Genomic DNA, 20,830 nt, shown 5'->3' with positions numbered 1-20,830 from the left:
ACTTAAATTTTCACCTTCCAAAATACAACTATTCGTGTATTGCCTGACTCAAAATTTGACCCCACACCCTTATTAAATTGTTAAAGAATCGTTTAACTCTATGTTTTTTTTTTGGTGGTTAATTCTTGAGTTAATTTTTGTTTATTATTCCGTGATTTATTTTTCTGAACATTTTGACATAAAAATAATTGAAATTTTAGAAAAATGAATTTTTCCTACATCAGAACATATTCACATTTGTTTCATATATGACTTACAAAAAGAATTAATAATTAATATGCGCAATCAGCCCATTTGAAAACAGTCATTGGATTGCTACATATACTTCATTGTGGGCTTGACAGGTGGTGCATGTGGCATGGGAAATGGACAACAGCCTTGGCCCACCTCTGATGGTCCTTCACGTGGCTCATTGGTTCCTAGGACTGCGAAGCACTTCTAGCGCGGAAAGCAGCCCGGGCAACTGGTTGGAGCCGCCAACCCGGTCAAGCCCAAAAGCATATCCAGCCCGTGTTATTGCATGAGGGTTGGTGACGTCATAGCTAACACCAGTCAGTGCAAGATTTTGAATTTTTTTTTAGTGTGTGACGTAAAAAGAATATGTAGGTTATAGTGAGAACTTAGCTAAGGTCAGCATTGTTTATTGATTGACTTCTTGTGAAGTTGTGTCAAACCATGAATTCTTAGTTTTAATTTCATGCCAAATTGTCTCTTTATTTCTTTTGGCCGGTTAATATATCTCTGTACCCTTTACACTTTGTTTAATCTTCTATCAGAACACATGCATTTGATTTCAGAATGAATTTTTTACACTACAAGTATATTTGATCCGGCCAGAGATTTTACTTAGTTTTTACAGTTTTCCTAGAAGAATAGTATTGCTAAAACACTTCTAAAGCATTTTTAGCCCTTCCAGAAGTACTCCCAAACATATTCTATAGAAAATGCTTATAACTCAATCAAAACAAGTTCTCTTGGTATCATAAACCCAGATCAAAACCAATCTGCCAATCTGTTTGTTGTCAGCTATCATAATCATTATCTTTGAGAGCATTCTCGTTCAATACTTAAGCTTACTTGAGAGGCAAGAAACAATGTGGCGGAACATAAGACTTCTCGGAACTGAATTTCACCATATGACATCTCATGAGCCTTCAAAGGCTCAAACTTTGACTTGGGTGGCAAGGAACCAGATGCTGCATCTGCTGCAGTTTTAAGCGTGCTGACTATGACCCTTCAAACATTAGAAGAGTTGCTCTGCGGAGTGGGCGATGGCGATCAGGGATAGATAGCTAACCAGCATAAAGTCTATATTTTTTTTGTTATTTGATACAAAGGAGCCTAGTCTAAAATGAAACGGAAATATAAATATGAATGCAACTCAAACAAAATGTTTCCACAAAAGGGAAATTCTTACAAGATGTAACGTCTAATCAAGTTACAAAAATACCTAGAACCTTTGCAGAGCCACACGCATCCTCGGAAGACTCAAAACTATAATTGGCTATAACAAATGCATTACTCAAGACAAACTCTCTAAGGTATCACAGACTAAAATCAAAACCTTTCTGCCAATCTAGCAGTAACTGCTCTTAATTTTGAATACACTTTTCCAGCAGGGGACCCTAAGATAAGGCTGCAAAGAGAATCCCTTGCAACTTTAATATTTGCAAAAGAGCCCAGTATGTGAATCTTGGTATCAGCAATCACAATCCTCGTCTTTGTAGCATTCTCGATGGCAAACTTTGTTTTACCACCTTTGCCAGACAATCTTCCTATAGCACGAGACAGGTGCTCCCCACGAAGTGTTTTAACATCCTTGATCTCAAAAGACTCCACATACAGCTCATCCATACGCAAAAGGGCAATTGCATCTATCACATCAAACCCCAGCATGAAAGCCTGAACAAAATCAGAGCACTTCTGTAGATTACTCACGTCAGGTGTGTCAGCTCTGGTCTTTAACTCAACTTTGCGACCCTTGAGATTCATATGAATGTCTATCTTCATCTGCTCGTAAACTGGGGTGTATATGTCCATCCATACTTTCTTGAGAGGCGAGTATCGATGTGGCCGAACAGAGACTTTCCGGAACTGGACTCGACCATCTGACATCTCATGAGCCTTCAAAGGCTCAAAAATTGGCTTTGGTGGCAAAGACGCAGATGCTGAACTTGGTTCAGATGGAACTGCTTCGACTTCCATGGAAACAAGAGCTTCATTGGACTGCATTTTTAACTGCTCTGACTTTTGGAACCTTCAAATATTAATCAAAATTTGTTCAAATCTGAGCATAAAATCAGAAATCATGTTTACCAATCCCTAAAAAATGACATCTGTTCTCACAATAAACATCTACTCTAATTCTAATTAAGCTTTATATCAATAAAAATATACAACACAATACAAACTATACAAACTATACCTGCCTTGTCTAAGAGAACTGAAACAGAGCTGTTCTCACAATTACAACCTCAACTGAAATATCCACAGCCTAAGATGCAATCATAAACTACACAGATGCTTCATGGACTTTAAATTTCACGAAGTGCTTCAATAAACCCTGCTTTAAACTTACTCCAAATAAAAGGAAAATTAAGTGACAAAAATTTCCCAATTTAAACAAGCATCAAAATTGGCAGAGACCCAAATGAAAAACACACACAAAATTCTGTAAAATTCAACAAAGATACAAAGATCAACTGCTTTTTTAACATACCCACAAATACTTAGGCCACGAATAGTCTAATTTTACTACGCTTAAGAATGTTGGAGAAAAAAATTAAACCTTTATGATAAAAAGAGAGTACCTGGAGGGTGATGTAAGTAAATTTTGACCTCCCTCTCTCTTCCTCTGCGTCTTCGTCTATATGTGAGAGAGAGGGGCACGAAAGAGGAAGAGCGGGATATCTAGAGTTTTGCTTTTATTAATTTCTAAATAGTGATTTGGGTTATTTTTTTTGGTCAGACTGATTCTCCATGGATTGGGCCTTTTTTGTTTTTAATAAGATTGGGCCTTATTTGTTGTTACATAAAAGTGAATTGGAAAAAAAAGATTAAAAAAATAAATAAATAAATAAAGTATTATCCAAGAAGAAAGATAAGGTTGGAATTAAAAATGTTTTAGGTTTCCTCTTATTCATCCCTTTCCTTAATTTCTCTCCTCTACTACTACAACATTTGTATATGATATGAGCAGAATAAATTCCCCTTTTTATGAGAAAGGGTGCATTGGCAAGGAATGAAAGCTACGGCAATGCAACCAAGGTGGTTTGTGTGAGTGGTTCGGCACTCTCATTCCTTAAGAGAGGTCAGAGGTTCGATCCCTGCTCTTGTACGGAGTCACCACTTTGGCCAACACTTTACCCCTTACGGGCCGACCCGGTGTGAGTGGGGATTAGTCTGGGTTGTGGTTAAGGCTTAAAGGTGCCACCCATAGTTGGGGCCCATCCAGGACCACCTCATGGTTCATACCAAAAAAAAAAAAGCTACCGCAATGCCCTGAGAGGAAGGTGGATTGGAATGAAAACCTTGAGAAAATGAGGTATATATACAATAACATATCCCACTACTATTGTGTGTCACTCCATGGAATCGAGATATATTCACTCGATGCACAGTATTTGTGTTTGAGAGAAGAGAGAGAAAGAGAACAAATGGGATAGAGGTTAAAGAGAGTAAGGCAAGTTTAAAATAAATAGGATGAAATTACCATAATGTTCTTAGATGCGGTCAATCAATCATTAAAATTGCTTGCCAACAGGTTTAACATAGTAGAAAAGAGTTTTGACTTGTAGCCTTAACCATTGGTAACCAAAGAAAAAGAAAGTAAAATATTCATAATCTTATTACTTGTAAGTTAAGGCCATCTCAAATGTATTGCTCAAATTCTCATATTTGGTTCCAAAAATATTGAGTCCTAAATCTTATTATATTTAGACTCAAATTTCGAATTTCAATCTTAGCATATTGGAGATGTTGTCACGTCCTTATTTTTATATGCCAACCAACTCCCTCCTACTTTTATGTGCACATTTGTTACACTTACACATACCAGTGTTCCTAGGATATAGACATGCACATAAAAGTATTATTAGGGGAAGTGATTTGAAGACACGGCCTTTTTGAATGTAGAAATAATACTTTTAACCACGTGAACTAATATAAGATTAGGACTTGTTTTTGTAATTATATTTGCACTACAATTGTTATTTGGCTGTAAAACTAGACTATGGAGCGATTCATTACATATATGATCACGCAACTAAAGATCACAGTCGGCCCTAGTATGGACTGCAGAATTTGCATAAACGTGGCCACATTAATTATCATTAAAGTAATTTGCATTCTATTGGACTACTGACCATGTCTCAATCTGCCTGGGCGTTGCTTGTGAAAAGGCCAAGCGTGTTGTGACATGAATTCCAACTAGGATTTGAGCTGTTTTTATGCATTATCCCACGTTGCGCCACGTATACATTTCTGAATTCTTTATGATAAGTTGGCTGCAATTTTGAGTTTCCACGTCAGGTCCACGTATTTCCAGCTAAAAGCCAACGTTGTATCCTACAATCAAATTCAGAGCCCTTACCTACCAAGACTGAGCTGTCCTCAAGTTATTGGGTACAAATTAGTGAAGGACATTCTATCTAGCCATTCATCACATGCCGCGTGGTAGGGTTCATGTGACTTTGAGCTCATTGGATAACTTGCCTATTCTCTTTCCCTCAGAATTTTGTTGTTGTTGAATTTGAACCCTTCAACGTTTAAAACCGCCACTTTTGCATGCGCCGCCGGGAAGTCACATAATTGGTCATACGAAGTGGATATTTTTCACAAAATAATCCAGTGCTTCTCGTGTGCATCCACGTGGATCAATACCAATCACGACCGTTGGTCAATCTGCGGGCCCACTCCAACTATTCTGATCAACCACATCCCGAAAAATGGCGAAACCCAATTGATCTCTTGACCATCACTCAAATTCACATGCTGCGTAACTGTGCGTGCACCTTATATGACAAAAAATTCTGATTCAGCAGAATAAGCAGGGTGGTCCCCACCTATACATCTGACGGCTAATAATCAAAGATTGGCTACTTGGCAGGTGACCGGGTTCACATGCATGCGATGTAATTACGGTCCAAAAAAGGCCTAACTTTATGTCTGTCAAAAAAATGGAAAAGTTATCCAATAATACAACTCCATCAATTTTTTTCTTCTTATTTATAGGGGGTAAATTGTTTTAAATTGACATAATTTGCAGAGATAAGATTCGACATTAGATGCAAAATGCGTGTTTTTTTTTATTTTTATACTTGTAAAGTATCTTAAATTGGTCTAATTAGCGCAGAATGAGATTCGAACTTTAGCACAAAAAAGTGGCTAAATGGAAAAGTTATCCAATAATACAACTCTATGATTAAAAATGTGACAGGACATCATGTTACAGCAACGCATACCAGATATAAATTAATGTACTCCCCCGCCAACAAAGATATTTTTGTTTACGTGGGACACGACAACCGAGGAGGGGCTTTTCCCGGTTTCCACGGAGTCCCTAGATTGCAAAATTCAAATTTGCACAACTCCTTTTCAGTTAAACACGACAGTTCTTCCCGGGCTATAAATACCCCTATAGTTTTATCCGTCTTCGTAACCACCCTGCAATCCAATTGCATTATTGCTGTTGGGCAGGCATTGTTTTGTTGTTTCACTCAGATTTCTAGTGTAGTTTTTGGTTGAGTTTTTGCAGCAGAGGAAGAGGAGGAAGATCAAAGATGACGGTTGGGGCTGGGATTTGTGTTGAAGATGGGAACTTGATGGTGTTGGGGAACAAAGTGTTGTCTGATGTTCATGACAACGTTGTTGTTACTCCAGCCTCTGGTGGTGCACTGACCAACGGGGCTTTCATTGGGGTCCAATCTGATCAGATTGGTAGTCGCAGGGTCTTTCCAATTGGCAAACTTGAGTAAGTTTTTTTTTAATCTTCATTTTTCACTTTTTAATTGTTATTTGCAATGTGGCCAAGTGTTGTAATTTGAATTTGTGTCTTGATTGTGTGTTGAGGTTAATGCAATTAGCAAACTTGAATGAGTTTATCTTCTTTTTCACTTGTGATTTCAATGTGGTAAGTGGATTTGTGGCTTAATTTCATGTTGATGTTGAAGTATATGTGATTTTTTGTGTGCAGTGGATTGCGTTTTATGTGTGTTTTTCGGTTTAAACTATGGTGGATGACACAGAGGATGGGCACAAGTGGCCAAGATGTTCCCTTTGAGACTCAGTTTTTGATTGCTGAGACAAAGGAGGGTTCTGATTTTGGTGAAGGAAGCAAAGATGGGGTGGATCAATCTGCAGTTTATACAGTTTTCCTACCAATTCTTGAAGGGGACTTCAGGGCTGTTCTTCAAGGGAATGAACTTAATGAGATTGAAATCTGCCTAGAAAGTGGTAAGTGAAAAGGAGAATGATTTTGAATTTTAAAAAGAGGGAAGGTTTTTCATATACTTCTTGTTCTTTTAGAAGCATTTTTGGTTGGTTCTGGGATTATGAAAATTCTGGGTTTTGTAGGAGATCCTGCTGTTGATGGGTTTGAGGGTAATCATTTGGTTTTTGTTGGAGCCGGATCGGACCCATTTGATGTCATCACAGATTCTGTGAAGTAAGTTCAAGCTGTTATTTCGACTCATGATCTTAATGTGACAGTGGCCAATTTAAATTTTGGTTGAAATTTAAGATTCTAGTAATCCTTATCTTCAGTTTATAATTTTAAGAAGGAAACAAAAAATGGAAATTTCCAATAGAACCATTTTTAGGACAAAGATATTGAATTGGGACTGTCACAGGACTTAGTTTTATTTTTAACTATACACAGGACTGTGGAAAAACATTTACAGACATTTTCTCATCGCGAGAGGAAGAAGGTAATTTGATTTTTTTTTTTCCTCAGTTCTTTAACTTGCGGATTGAATTTGTCTTTTCTTTTTGTCCAGAAAGAAGGTGAATATATTTATTTGTTTGATCATTTCTAAATCACTTATGCTTTATTTTACAGATGCCAGACATGTTGAACTGGTTTGGGTGGTGCACATGGGATGCTTTCTACACTGATGTGACTTCAGAGGGCCTGAAGCAAGGATTACAGAGGTACTGATTTTCTCATTGTGGACAGTATCTTCAATGCTCGGTGTTAGCATTATGCAGACGGTCACAACTGTTTTGTCCTTTCGCAGCCTAGAAGATGGTGGAGTACCTCCAAAGTTTGTTATCATTGATGACGGATGGCAGTCAGTCGGCATGGATTCCTCTGGTATTGGATATGAAGCTGATAACGCAGCAAAGTGAGCACTTTGGTCCACAGTACTATCATTTTGATGTTTTTTCACCTTTATGTGTTGATTGGCTTATAGGTTTTCTTACATAATTACATTTGTTATTTTCTTGTTTTTCAGCTTTGCAAACAGGTTAACAAACATAAAAGAAAACCACAAATTTCAGAAGGATGGTAAAGAGGGTCACAGAGTAGAGGATCCTGCTTTGGGCCTTCGCCACATTGTTACCGAAATTAAAGAAAAACACGCTTTGAAGTGAGTCATAATATTCGAATTTTCTGACTTTGGCTGTGATAATCATTTAGTTGATTAGAGATTAATTCTGTTTGTTTCTCAAATTTCCAGGTATGCTTATGTGTGGCATGCTATAACTGGATATTGGGGTGGTGTTAGACCTGGTGCTACTGAAATGAAACACTACGATTCCAAGTTGTCCTACCCTATTTCATCTCCAGGAATTGAGTCTAATGAGCATTGTGATGCCTTGAAAAGTATTACCACAAATGGGCTTGGCCTTGTGAATCCTGAGAAAGTTTTCAACTTTTATGATGAACTGCATTCTTATCTCGCATCAGCCGGTATTGATGGAGTCAAAGTTGATGTTCAGAACATTCTTGAAACTCTAGGGGCAGGCCATGGTGGAAGGGTGAAACTTTCAAGAAAATACCATCAAGCATTAGAAACGTCTATTGCTAGAAACTTTCCTGACAATGGTATCATTTCTTGTATGAGTCACAACACAGACGGTTTATACAGGTAAAAATTTGTGTCAGATCTGTCTGTTCAATAGTAGCTCTTGTTCTATCCTGTGAATTATTAACTTTAATGATATTATGGTATGGCCTTGAATTTTTTAGTGTGAAGCGGACAGCTGTTATAAGGGCATCAGATGATTTCTGGCCTAGAGATCCAGCATCCCACACAATTCATATTGCATCAGTTGCTTATAACACTGTTTTCCTTGGGGAGTTTATGCAGCCAGATTGGGATATGTTTCATGTAAGCAAGCAAACTCTGATCTATAGTTTGAACTTCAAGTATTCACTTATGGTTCTTTTCATTTTTGCATTTTCGGATTCTTATTTTGGAATTGTTCCGAATGTTAGAGCCTGCACCCGATGGCTGAATATCATGGAGCAGCTCGTGCAGTTGGAGGATGTGCAATTTATGTTAGGTATGGTCTTCAGTTATGAAAATATGCCAGTTTCTGATGTGAAAATGATCAACCAGACAAAGTCAATTAATAATGGTGTATCTATATGTGATGCAGTGACAAGCCTGGGCAGCATGACTTCGATCTTCTGAAGAAGCTCGTACTTCCTGATGGCTCTATCTTAAGGGCTAAACTTCCAGGAAGACCAACAAGGGATTGCTTATTTTCTGATCCTGCCCGGGATGGGAAAAGGTTCGAAAAATATTTTATCACTGTTTTGTGGTTTCGTTTTTTCAAAACAATGCTGTTTTTCTGATTTAAATTTTGGTATTGTAGTCTTCTGAAGATATGGAATCTGAACGATTGTACTGGAGTTGTGGGGGTCTTCAATTGCCAGGGAGCTGGGTGGTGTAAGGTTGGGAAGACGAACCTCATCCATGACCTAGAGCCGGGAACAATGACTGGGGTTGTTAGGGCTAAAGATGTTGATTATCTGCCTAAGGTTGCAGATGACAAATGGTCTGGGGATGCTGTCATATTTTCTCATCTTGGTGGTATGTTTAGCATTTTGATTTTGCTCTTGTACACTCTGCGTGTTTTATTAGTACCATATAGTTCTTAAGTAAACTAACCAAATTCATTGATATAAATTGCAGGAGAGGTGTCCTATCTTCCCAAGGATGCATCCATGCCGATAACACTAAAATCCCGAGAGTACGAAGTTTTCACAGTGGTTCCTGTTAAGGAATTGTCCAGTGGTGGTGTAAAATTTGCTCCCATAGGCCTAATCAAGATGTTCAATTCTGGGGGAGCCATAAAAGAGTTTGAATCTAAAACAAGTACAGCAGTTGTTCTGAAAGTTTGCGGATGTGGCGTATTTGGAGCCTATGCATCAGCTCGACCCAAGAAGATAACAGTTGATTCAGAGGAAGTAGAGTTTGGATATGAAGACAAATCTGGTTTGGTCAGCATTGCTTTGAGAGTGCCAGAGAAAGAATTGCACCTTTGGAACATAACCATTGAGTTTTAAAGGTCATATATATGAATTATGAGTTGTAGTAGTATGAGTGTTCTGTTAGGAGCTTCTGTAGAAGAAAATGGTTGTAGCTTGTAGTTGTGTTGATTACACTGGGAGAGAAATGCAGTCTGCCATTATGCCTGCATGGCTTGTAGTTGTTTTAATTAAAATTGGAAGAGATGCAGTCTGCCATTGTTGCCTGCATGGCTTATAGTTGTATTCCTCAAAATTGGAACAAGTTTCCATTTATTTATGAGCCTAAGGTTCCTTTTTCTCTTTGTTCCCCTAACCCAACCCAACCCAATCTTAATGATCATATAATTCACTCTTTTCTATTTTCTGTTTCACATATCTGTGACAATATGAATATATTGTATACAGAAAGGAACCCCCAGACACATACAGACACAAACAACCAGGATCTAACTATATTACCAATAACTTTCTAGCTATCTCCTTATTACCAATCAAATTATTATTATTATTATTATGTTGGAGTGATGCAAGTTGACCGGCTTAATTGTTAAAGAAAATCCAAGGAACCATTCCAAAAAACAAAACGCTAGATAGAGTCCACAGATAAGCTTTGTGGGTTTGAGTGGCTTTGCTTTATGCGCATACAAGGAAACCCTCACCGCCACTCTCATCTTCCAATTGGGCCAAATGTATCTTTCCAGCTAGCCTTCAGGGTATTGTTTTTAGATGTGATGATGCATCAAAGAATGATGTCATACCAGTTTAGTAGTAAATTGAATAGCAGACTTATTTTAGGTATTCCTCTTTCGAGAGTATATTTTTTTCCCTCTATTATTAATATTGATGATGTTGGCGATGGCTGCAGGAGTGAAGAAGTTGTGTTTGTAACATATTAAGATGGGTGGTGGTGGTGTTTATTCCTTTTAACATGGTGTATAGTTTTCCTGAGCTTCCTCTCCCTTTATACTTTTCTTCTAGGGTTTCAGAACTTTTGTAATGGGGTGGCTTGATGAAGCAAGGGATTTATATAGTATAGCACAATGCATTCCTAAAAATGATACACTTATGAATTTTAAATAGAATGTTTAAACCGTACAGCCGCGCGGCTATACTGTTTGAATATATTCGAATATTTAAATTGTCTAGCCGCGCGCCTATACTCCGCGAATATATTCAAATATTTAAGCTATACTCGTTAAATGTATTCGAATATTTTAACAGTTTCGCCGTGCGGCTATACTCTTTGAATATATACGAATATTTAAACCGTATAGCCGCACGGCTATACTCTGGGAATATATTCGAATATTTAAATAGGCTATACTCGCCGAATATATTCGAATATTTAAATAGTATAGCCGGACGGCTATACGCTTTGAATATATTTTCGAATATTTAAATAGTATAGCCGCCCGGCTATACGCTACAAATATTTAAACAGTATAGCCGCGCGGCGATACCATTCGAATATATAAATAGTATAGCCGCGCGGCTGTACTCTTTAAATATTCGAATATTTATATCGGTGTAGGTCTCTATGTCACCGTCACTCTCCTTCCATAACATAAGAAGCTTAAATATAGAGCCTAGTATTTCCGGTGAGCCAACTCCTGCAAAATATAGGCAAGATGTTTCTCACTCCAAACACTAATCTGTGCCCACTCAAAGCTATCGAGGGGTTGGGATGGACTTTGAAGAACTCATCTACTTCCTTAACCTTCTCGAATGAAGTCAACTGCAGAGGAAGGTAAAACCACCAAAAGTACAATGAAGGCACAAGCATTGAACAAAATGAAAAGGCATCAGAACAAAACAAAAGACCTCAAAGACAAGAACAAACGTTTCAAGATAAATGCGTAATACATTATAATTCACTTTTTTCTATTTTCTGCACATATTTGTGACAACATGAAAATTAAAACATTACAACCTAAAAAAAGTTTGACAGTGTTAGGAAGGGTTTTCGTTTGAATCATTTAGCTTCAATCAAGGAAAGTGCATGCTGTCTTCTTTAAAGTCATTGAAATGCCATTCCATTCTAAGCACTACAAGAAACACTTGTGTAGAATGGAAATAGGCCAATTACAGTATGCTAAGTGAAAAAGTTATCACGCATTTACATACCGTGATTGGCCGGAATGTTATCCCTGTTTCACACAATTTTTTCTGCAGCTGCCCCCTTATCTCTTTGAGCTTAACATGCTTACAGACTTATGCTTTCTGAAACTACAGAGTTTCTAAACCTTATCCTGTATTGGCATGCATATCCGGCCGTTTGATATTTGATTGGAGCTACTATTTCCTGATCAAATTAATCAGTCAAAATGATTTAGCAGTTGATTACAGTTAACCACAAAAATTTATGCTAAAAGTGTCTTAATATAATTACTTTGTCTTGTGTAGTTGTTGCAGGGGCTTTGACTTTGTTATCCTTCCTTCTCAAACAAATTCTAGAACAGACCTATCAACAAGAATTATCCATTTCACATGCAGCAGCAACCTACGTGTCACAGTACCCGTTGCCACCTGTCCCACATGAACTCCAACAGTTGCCACATAACATCAGAAATGAAACCAACACGTAACGAAAGCCTCCACGCACCAAATATAAAACCACACTTTCATGTACAATTTCAAAACCACACAGCCAAAAAGATCACAGCAAAAGAGCAAAAAGAAAAAGAAAAAGCAAAACCCAATGGAGGTTCATGGGAAGCAGCAGGCCTCAGGCACCAAGGTGGTCTTGGCAGCCATGGGAGGCTTGGCAATTGGAGGGTCGCTTGTGTTCTTGATGGGGTTCAGTTTCTTGGCCTCAGTGACGCTTATGGTTTTGAGCTCACCACTTCTGTTGATCTTCAGCCCTCTGCTGTTTTTTTCTGGGTTTGTGTTTGTGGGAGCAGTGGTTGGGTTTGCTGTGGCTGGAGCCATGGCCCTCACAGGCATGTCTACTTTGGGGTGGATTTTTCAGGAGCTTGGAGGCACAAGTCTTTTGGGATTTGGTGGTGGTGTGGCCGAGAGATTGAAGGAACAAGGAAAAGATTGGGCTGGGTTCTTGCAGCATGGGAAAGAGCAAGACGTCATGATCACTAGTAGAGGCTAGAACTTATTAGTTGTGTAGATAGCTGTGTGTTGGTTTTCTTTGTCCCTGTAAAAGTTGCTCCAAATTCAATAAGATATATTCTCAGTGTCTAGTAAAAATAAATGGAATGATTAACAATTTTCATGGGATGATTGGAAATGAACACCCACAAACCTGAAAAAGGAAGGGAAAAATGCCCTGTACTACATAGAATATGGCCAATTATAAGATGGTTCGAGATGTCTGTAATATCCTCTAATTTCTAGACATTATCCTCTAATTTCTAGACATGAATTGGCTGGAGTATTGAAGTATAATATCATTTTTATTATTAAAATAATAAAAAGCTGATTTTTTTCGTTCCTCTTTTATTCACTTACAACAAATTAGGAAGAAAAAAAAACAATGCCCTATAATATTGATTTATAGCATCCAACTCTCATCATATACTAAAACAAGTAAAATGGATCGGACCCATAAAGTTAGGTTGGGTAAAAAATCCTAACAAAACCGTAGGCCTAAAATTTAAAAAGTTTACAAATTTTTATCTAAAGGAAACCAAATAAGGGAAGAGTTTATAGTTAGAATTGGTTATCTCTGAAATTGAGGTAAAAATATCTAAAAATTAAACGCTCCAATAGTATCATTACATACACTCGAATTTCGAATTGGAAAGCTCTAGTTTGTAAATTAAGACCTTTTTTATTAAATTAGACCGTGTTGATGCTTATTAACTTAAGGGTTATTCGCAGCAATGGTCCTTCAACTATACCCGTAGTTACACTTTGGTCCATCAATTCAATTATTAGTTGCCGGGGTCACTCAACTCTGTGTTTCGTTGCACCAGCAATCCTTCTGTCAAGTCCGTTAGTTTTTTCCGTTTAAAATGATGACGTGGCAAGCATCTGTGAGAATCTCATAGATTCGTGAGGGGCAAATCTGACTTTTTAGTTAGCCTTCTTCAGCTCCAATCTCCCCCACCTTAGCCGCCTCCGAGCCTTCAGACCCAGCTCAGTCGTTCAAGGGCTGGTATGTAGTTTTCGTGTTGTGCTCAACCTGCAGTTTTCAATTTGGGGGTTTGTTCAAGGGGGTTTGTTTCACTCCCGACACCTGACAAATTCTCCACCATCAGATTCCATCTCAACAAGCACAGATCCAAACCCATAGACCCAGCCCCCCTCCCCCATCACAGATCCAAACCCATCCTCCCCCTACTCCCCCGCCGTTTTCTTCTCCCCTCTTCTCCCCCAATTCCTCCATAACCAGAACCTGCAAGCTCCAACCCCCAAACGAACCCAGAACCCACAGACCCAACCCCCCTCCTCCATCACAGATCCAAACCCATCCTCCCCCTACTCCCCCGCAGTATTCTTCTCCCCTCCCATTTTCTGCCCCCCTAAACTTTTGAATTCGAATTCACACCATTTGGAATTGAATTTAGAGACAAGCATACAACCCACGCAATCGGACCACCATACCCACTCTCCGACGACGACGAACCCAGCCATCAACCCCACAGCAACCCCGAGTGGCTTCGCCTACCCCCTCACCCTCTCTCCATCTCCGACCTCGCTTTCCACCATGTAAGAATCGTACAGTTTACAAGTTTCAATTTTGTTTGTATTCGCCGTCATCTATGCCAGGGAGCTGAGAGACAGAGAGTTACAATGAGGATGGGTTTGTGGCTAGGCATGGGGCGGAGAAGGTTTGGAGATACGGTGTGGTGGCTGGGATGAGGGGGGGCTTGGGAGGTAGGTGATTTGGGTTTGGAAATACAACAATGGTGGAGGGTTGATGGCAAGGAGTTATGCGAGTACGGAGGAATTGAAATGGGCGCTAGACGCCAGGCGGGCCTCTTTCATTTTTCATAAATAGTATAGCCGCGCGGCTATACCATTATTTGGGTTTAATGGATGAATTTGGGTTTTTGGTTATTTATTATTTGATTCTTGTGGATGAATTTCCGAATTTACCCTCACTTTTGATAGAAAATTTAACAAACTTGACGGAAGGACTACTGGTGCAACAAAGCACCTAGTTGAGTGACCCCGAAAACTAATAATTGAATTGATGGACCAAAGTGTAACTACGGGTATAGTTGAGGGACCATTGCTGCGAATAACCCTTAACTTAAATATATATAAAGTAAAAGGTAGAGTTTTTTCCTATATTTATAAATCAAACAGATGGAGATAGGCTGAGGTGAAGGTACGGAATAGTGTCATACCCTATTACCGCCATCGGTTAACAACTTACTTAACTGTAGATACAAACACGACATGTCGTTTGCCTGCACCAATTGGATATTTTATTGAACGCGCTTGCGGGGACGGTGCGTTGACGTATCAACCAAAGTTATGCTTTACGAAACTGTCTGGTGAATGCAAGAGAAGAGAAGCAAGATCCAATCTTCCAACAGTTCCTCAGGAGGACAAGAAAACCCAACAAACAATAAAGAAAGAAGAGAGGCAGAGACTCGCAAATTCAATTTCTTTGCTAATAATAGCAACAATCAAGTACGTGATACATTCAATTTTTGTGTTCTGTTTTCCTTTCTTTCTCTGTTTGTTCATTCACTTTGTTGCTTCCTGCTGCTGAGATTGTTTGAGATTGGCAATGTTAAGGTTACTGCTCCCTCATATTCAAGAACCCACCAATTCCCATTCGAGTATAGTGAATTTAATTCTAGTTCTTTCAAAACCCACTTTAAATTTCGTATTTTGATTCCGACCCAGTTCCATTTTCAGCATTTTTGTTGTTTATTCTGAGTTCTAGAGCGGGAGCAATATGCAAAAGAAAGAATTTATTCTACCCTTTATATGGATTAAATGGAGTCTTGGAGTTGGAACACCAGAATTAGGATTGAGACTACAGTTTCATAGTAGAAGGAACAAACTTTAAAGTTTGGTTTTTGTGGGAGTTTTCGTATCCTTTAGTGTTGAGTTATTGATACATTATGAATCTAATTGTGTTTATGAGGTACGCTTCATCTTTGAATTCCAATTTTTTGCAGTACATCATCAAGCTTGGCTGGAACATTTTGAACCTTTTGTCGCATCTTTGAGAATGTACACTAAGACCTTCGTGCATCGATGCCATTTTTTATCGTATTGATGAATCATTGCGTATCTTATAAAAGAAGATGAATTATAAGTTACAAGGGCTTGAAATCCAGTCTCAACTTGAAGTGAGTTTTATTTGCTTTCTTCTATAACTATAACTTTGTCACGTTTTTTTTTTTTGCCTACGTAATGTAACTCAAACTAAATAATGTAATGTCATTCCTGCATAGGCACTGGAAATCATCTTTAAGTGATGGTTTTGAATGTCATGGTGTTTCTTGTAACAGATGGAATCACTGGACAACAGTTCAATACATGAATTTGAGGATGAGAGTCTTTTTACTCCGGGGGCTGAGGCTCAAAAGACACATTCTATACAAGCAGTGGGGGAATGCTCATTTTCACGAGGTTCACAAGCTAGTGGTGATAAAGTGTGGAGAAATATATGTAGAAGCATAAAGACTGTAGTTTTCTCAACTAAGCTCAACTTGCTTATGCCTTTTGGACCTCTAGCGATATTTGTATATAAGTTAACTGGCCATAATGTGAGTTGCAACTTTCCCTTCTTTGCTCATTGCATTGCCCAATTATGTTTCTAATTTGTGGATGTGAACTGCAGGGCTGGGTCTTTTTCTTTAGCTTGTTGGGCATAACACCTTTAGCCGAGCGTTTAGGTTATGCTACAGAGTAAGTACCTTTATCCCTCTTTTCCAGCTGTATCCTAGTAACTTGAATTCTTAAGAAGCTAAGTGAACTTTATTTTTGCTCTTATAGGCAGCTGGCGTTCTATACTGGAGCTACTGGTAATGTTTTCCTTGTTCTTTTATTCCTAATCGGTTACTTCTTACCTCTTAATCCTTTTTGGATTGTTCAATCAAATTTTTCAATTGCTATACTGGAGCTGGAAATCTAAATATGCGTTTCTTTCATATCTGTGTGAGAGTTGACTTTTGCTTGATATTTCTGAAAGAAGTTGGAAAAAAAAAATGGAAAAGATATCTTGCTGAAATTAAACATAATCTAGGTTGCATTCTTTTGAGGAAAGGATCTTGATCTCATTGCTCCAGCGACAATTTAATAGAAATCTGCAATTTATACATGTAACAGCGGAGATGCATGCCTTTTTCGTAGTCTGTTTACCTCCTTGCTTTCTTTTATTTCCTTTTTTTTTTGGGTGTGAAGGAATTCAAGTTCATGTAGTAACGGAATGGTATAACAAATATCTCCAGTTTTCTTTGTTCATTATTTTTTTTTTATCAACAATTTATCCAGTTATATACATACAACATGCATAATATATATGTATTTTCCTGTTGTCATTAAAACTGTGGTGTGCTACATTGAACGTTGCATTCATACTTGTGCCTAAGCATTTGAGATTTTATCCTTGTATAATTAATGTTGTAGTGTCTTGTTAATGTCTTATAAAATGGTTATTTTTCCTTCTAGTTCAATTTTTGATATATCAAATTGGAACTTGCAGTTGGGGGTCTTTTAAATGCTACTTTTGGAAATGCAACAGAACTGATTATATCAATTTATGCACTGAAACGTGGAATGTTACGCGTTGTTCAGCAGTCATTGTTAGGTTCTATTCTGTCAAACATGCTGCTGGTGCTTGGTTGTGCATTCTTCAGTGGTGGGCTTGTTTTTCATGAGAAGGAACAGGTGTTTAACAAGGTAAACATATCAACTCTTTTCTTTTCTCTAGAATTTTCAAATCCTTTTATCTCTCTCTGAAGCTTATGTATACTGGGCAGGCAACTGCTGTTGTGAACTCAGGGTTGCTGTTAATGGCAGTCATGGGCCTACTTTTTCCAGCTGTTTTGCACTATACTCACACTGAGGTGCATTTTGGGAAGTCAGAGTTGGCACTTTCAAGATTTAGCAGTTGCATCATGCTTCTGGCATATGCCACATATCTTTTCTTCCAGTTAAAGAGTCAAAAGAATCTGTATGTTCCTCTAAATGAGGTTAGTTGAGGGTCTTTTCTTTTTGTGTGCAAATAATTTCCTTTTATTATTATTATCACCATCGTCATTGTTATTAATATTTTCAATATTTTAATTTGTTCATCCTTCGAGTTTGAAATTGTCAATGCGACTTTTAGCACCATTTACTCTATTAAGTATTAACTTAATGAATTTTGTGGTGGTATGTATGATATGAACTCAGGAAGTGAGTCAGAATGAAGAGAACTCAGATGATGATGAAGCTCCTGAGATCTCTAAATGGGAATCAATAATTTGGCTTTCAATAATGACGGCTTGGATCTCAATCCTATCGGAATATTTAGTTAATGCCATAGAGGTAAACGGAAGATGTTGTACTTGGGTTCTTTAGACCACTACATCTAAAGAAACATTTCTTTCCCCCTTCGTTTTTTCCTCTCTTTCCTGCCTTTTACATTGCAAGTGGTTGATTTCCAAGAGTTTTCATGGGAAAATTATTTTTACTAAGGATTTCAATGGGATGGAAGTATGGTGAAAGTTTGGAAACTCTTTGTCTTGTTGCTATTATGATTAATGAGCTTTGAGGTTGGATGATTGATTTGTAGGGAGCATCTGTAGCATGGAACTTGCCAGTTGCATTTATCAGTGTTATTTTGCTCCCAATTGTGGGTAATGCTGCAGAGCATGCAAGCGCGATTATGTTTGCCATGAAGGACAAGCTTGTAAGTCTCAAGTTTTTTGACTTCTTGTTTTTGTTAATTTGTGTTGCACTAACCGTGATTTTCTCTATAGGACATTTCTTTGGGAGTGGCAATAGGGTCATCAACGCAGATATCCATGTTTGGGGTGGGTACTCATCTGATGCTTTTTAATGTCCATTTAATGGTTCTTATGAAAAAATGTCTATTATGTTTCAAAACTATTGTTTTGTGTGTATACTGTTTTTCCTTGATTGGCAGTTGGCGTCCGATTTCTTGCAGAGAGATACATACCACTCTTTATTGTAAATTGTATATATTATCATCCCTGTTGATGATTGTGCAGGTTAATTGTGATAATTAATCATGATTTGGCATATATAAATATCTAAAAAAATTTATGTTTTAATTGTTGCAGATTCCTTTTTGTGTAGTTGTTGGGTGGATTATGGGGCGCCCTATGGACTTGAACTTTCAGCTTTTTGAGACAGCAACACTTTTTATAACTGTCTTAGTTGTAGCCTTTATGCTGCAGGTATACATTCGAATTCCTGTGATTAAGGACAAAATCACTTGATATATTTGGAGTTGAATTTAAAATGGGTTGCAGCACTTTTGAAGTCGATTATCTGCCTGAATCCACATTTTTGTGCTAATGAGCTTGAATTTTTGAACAAGTTCATAACATTATTTTTTAAATATAAATTTTTTGGTCATTGTAATATTTTCCTTTTTCAAAATTGTAACATTCCTTATTTGTCGGCCATGATTGGTTACAGGATGGAACCTCTAATTACTTCAAGGGGTTGATGCTTATTCTTTGTTATCTGATAGTCGCCGCAAGTTTCTTTGTTCATGTAGATCCTTCTCCAGCAGGTCTCTTCTTAAATTAGACCTCCATTTTAACTGCTGAATAGTTTATACTGAGCATGCTGTGTGCTAAAAGTTTATTTATTGACATATTGTTCATAATCTTGCAGATGAAACACAATCGAAAACGTAGTTGTGGAAGATGTTGAAGACGACTATAAACAGACAATCGAGTCTATTCGAGGACCGACTACATACGGAATGAGATGTGATATTGGAGATGATGCGCAATTAGAAACATAGTCCACGAAGCTGCGGGTTGCTCTGCAAATAATTTGGATCATCATCCTGTTTGTATATATATATATATATACGAGTTTTCACCTGCTTTTTAGCTTTTGGCCAACTTCTGCTTGTTTTGTTCAATGAATATTATCAAGCAGGTATCTTGCTGAGCTCTGGCTTGGATGTAAACCTTGAATAAGATGAGGGGAGTGGTGAATTTTACATAGGAAAAACATGTTCTTCTATCTACTTTTTTTGGTTTGAACCACAAGGTGGTCCCGGATGGGCCCCAACTATGGGTGGCACCTTTAAGCCTTAACCACAACCCAGACTAATCCCCGCTCACACCGGGTTGGCCTGTAAGGGGTAAAGTGCTGGCCAAAGTGGTTCTTCTATCTTTTCATTCGTGGTAAAAACTTTTTTTATTTTTGGGAATTATGTTACTCTGTAGTCGATTGTCTTCCTTTCCCATCTAGGCATAACATCACATCCATGGAGGGATAATTATCGAATTGTCACCCGAACTTATACCTCATTTTCAATTTGTCACCTTAAAGAAAAATTTAAGAGAAATGTCACCTTAATTTTTCAAAAGTCATGATTTGTCATCCGGCTTTAACACTATCTAATTTTCCATCCATTTTTAAGAGTATTTTAGTCTTTCCATTTTTAAGAAAAGAAATAGAGAAAACAGAGACCTCTCTCTCCCTTTCTCCCCCATCCCAACCCCACCCGCCCCCAAAACAAATTCATAGGACCCCCCATCCCCCTCTTCTCTCTCTCTCTCTTTGACCATGTATAAACTTTTTCTATAATGATTTTTCCATTTTTAAAATACCCTTAAAAATATAAAAGACTAAAATACCATTAAAATGGATGGAAAATTGGATGGTGTTAAAGTTAGATGACAAATCATGAATTTTGAAAAATTAAAGTTACATTTCTCTTAAATTTTTCTTTAAGATGACAAATTGAAACTAAGGTATAAGTTCAGGTGACATGTCTACAAAAATCCTCATCCATGGATAATGGTTGCTTGTATGATTATTAAGTGAGAATAATTGGTTAGATATTTTAAACAACTTTGGAAATTATGATCAATCCAGCAAAGACAAAATGGCATTTTGGAAAATGTACAAATCTTGAATTAACCTTCAGGGCATGTATACTATAAGGATGATACTTCCCTCCTTACCCATACCTTACCTGGTAATGTGGCTCAATCACAAATTGACATGTGTCTTTTTTTTGGAAGTCTCAAAAGTGTTTTTCCTTTCTCTTTCATTAGTATAACTAATTTCCTTTTTCATTACATACCTTAGTTAAATTTTATGTCTGTTGTGGACTTTTCTAACTCCAACCCCAACAATTCACCTTCATCCAAATTACCATTGACAATATTGAAATTGGTAGCATAGTTTCTTCATAGAGGGGTTTTTTTTTTTTAAAAGGATATAGACATT

General features: G+C 37.7%; 3 protein-coding genes and 1 pseudogene across 5 annotated transcripts; 3 read left to right on the top strand and 1 right to left on the bottom strand.

Annotated features, from left to right (window-relative positions):
* Positions 1 to 1,347: 1,347 nt before the first annotated feature.
* On the bottom strand, positions 1,348 to 2,941 carry LOC110767512 (uncharacterized; annotated as a pseudogene). 2 transcript variants are annotated; one of them, XR_015836388.1, is made up of 3 exons: positions 2,811 to 2,912; positions 2,426 to 2,573; positions 1,348 to 2,257 (listed from the first exon to the last, which is right to left on the bottom strand). The product of XR_015836388.1 is annotated as an uncharacterized LOC110767512, transcript variant X2 (transcript). The 2 variants fall into 2 exon arrangements; XR_015836387.1 differs by lacking the exon at positions 2,426 to 2,573 and having other exon boundaries at positions 2,811 to 2,941.
* Positions 2,942 to 5,639: 2,698 nt separating this feature from the next.
* On the top strand, positions 5,640 to 9,777 carry LOC110767519 (seed imbibition 1). Its single transcript, XM_021971083.2, has 13 exons — positions 5,640 to 5,971; positions 6,194 to 6,453; positions 6,574 to 6,664; positions 6,878 to 6,926; positions 7,058 to 7,149; positions 7,236 to 7,343; positions 7,455 to 7,589; positions 7,680 to 8,090; positions 8,192 to 8,333; positions 8,441 to 8,508; positions 8,605 to 8,739; positions 8,824 to 9,041; positions 9,144 to 9,777. The coding sequence occupies exons 1-13, from the start codon at positions 5,781 to 5,783 to the stop codon at positions 9,515 to 9,517; spliced, it is 2,274 nt and encodes a 757-aa protein (XP_021826775.1). The 5' UTR covers positions 5,640 to 5,780; the 3' UTR covers positions 9,518 to 9,777.
* Positions 9,778 to 12,115: 2,338 nt separating this feature from the next.
* LOC110767543 (glycine-rich protein / oleosin) lies at positions 12,116 to 12,683 on the top strand. The gene has a single exon (XM_021971119.2). It carries the CDS (start codon positions 12,180 to 12,182, stop codon positions 12,579 to 12,581), a length of 402 nt encoding a protein of 133 aa, XP_021826811.1. The 5' UTR covers positions 12,116 to 12,179; the 3' UTR covers positions 12,582 to 12,683.
* Positions 12,684 to 14,895: 2,212 nt separating this feature from the next.
* Positions 14,896 to 19,612, top strand: CAX2 (cation exchanger 2). Its single transcript, XM_021971118.2, has 13 exons — positions 14,896 to 15,076; positions 15,574 to 15,747; positions 15,910 to 16,167; positions 16,242 to 16,309; positions 16,397 to 16,425; positions 17,106 to 17,302; positions 17,383 to 17,595; positions 17,798 to 17,932; positions 18,180 to 18,296; positions 18,367 to 18,420; positions 18,691 to 18,807; positions 19,052 to 19,148; positions 19,253 to 19,612. The coding sequence occupies exons 2-13, from the start codon at positions 15,703 to 15,705 to the stop codon at positions 19,273 to 19,275; spliced, it is 1,353 nt and encodes a 450-aa protein (XP_021826810.1). The 5' UTR covers positions 14,896 to 15,076; positions 15,574 to 15,702; the 3' UTR covers positions 19,276 to 19,612.
* Positions 19,613 to 20,830: the final 1,218 nt, after the last annotated feature.

Source organism: Prunus avium, chromosome 6, assembly GCF_965620075.1.
Source record: "Prunus avium chromosome 6, drPruAviu1.hap1.1, whole genome shotgun sequence".
In the NCBI taxonomy this organism is placed as follows: Eukaryota; Viridiplantae; Streptophyta; class Magnoliopsida; order Rosales; family Rosaceae; genus Prunus; species Prunus avium.
The sequence above is the reverse complement of the archived record's forward strand: the minus strand, read 5'-3'. Positions and strand labels throughout refer to the sequence as shown.

Bases quoted from the DNA above. Each gene is read 5' to 3' on its own strand.
- LOC110767519 (XM_021971083.2), top strand. From the start codon at position 5,781: ATGACGGTTGGGGCTGGGATTTGTGTTGAAGATGGGAACTTGATGGTG. The intron at 7,590-7,679 runs GTGAGTCATAAT...TCAAATTTCCAG, and splicing joins AAAGAAAAACACGCTTTGAA to GTATGCTTATGTGTGGCATG. The intron at 8,740-8,823 runs GTTCGAAAAATA...TTGGTATTGTAG, and splicing joins CCTGCCCGGGATGGGAAAAG to TCTTCTGAAGATATGGAATC.
- LOC110767543 (XM_021971119.2), top strand. From the start codon at position 12,180: ATGGAGGTTCATGGGAAGCAGCAGGCCTCAGGCACCAAGGTGGTCTTG.
- CAX2 (XM_021971118.2), top strand. From the start codon at position 15,703: ATGAATTATAAGTTACAAGGGCTTGAAATCCAGTCTCAACTTGAA. The intron at 15,748-15,909 runs GTGAGTTTTATT...TTCTTGTAACAG, and splicing joins AAATCCAGTCTCAACTTGAA to ATGGAATCACTGGACAACAG. The intron at 19,149-19,252 runs GTCTCTTCTTAA...ATAATCTTGCAG, and splicing joins TGTAGATCCTTCTCCAGCAG to ATGAAACACAATCGAAAACG.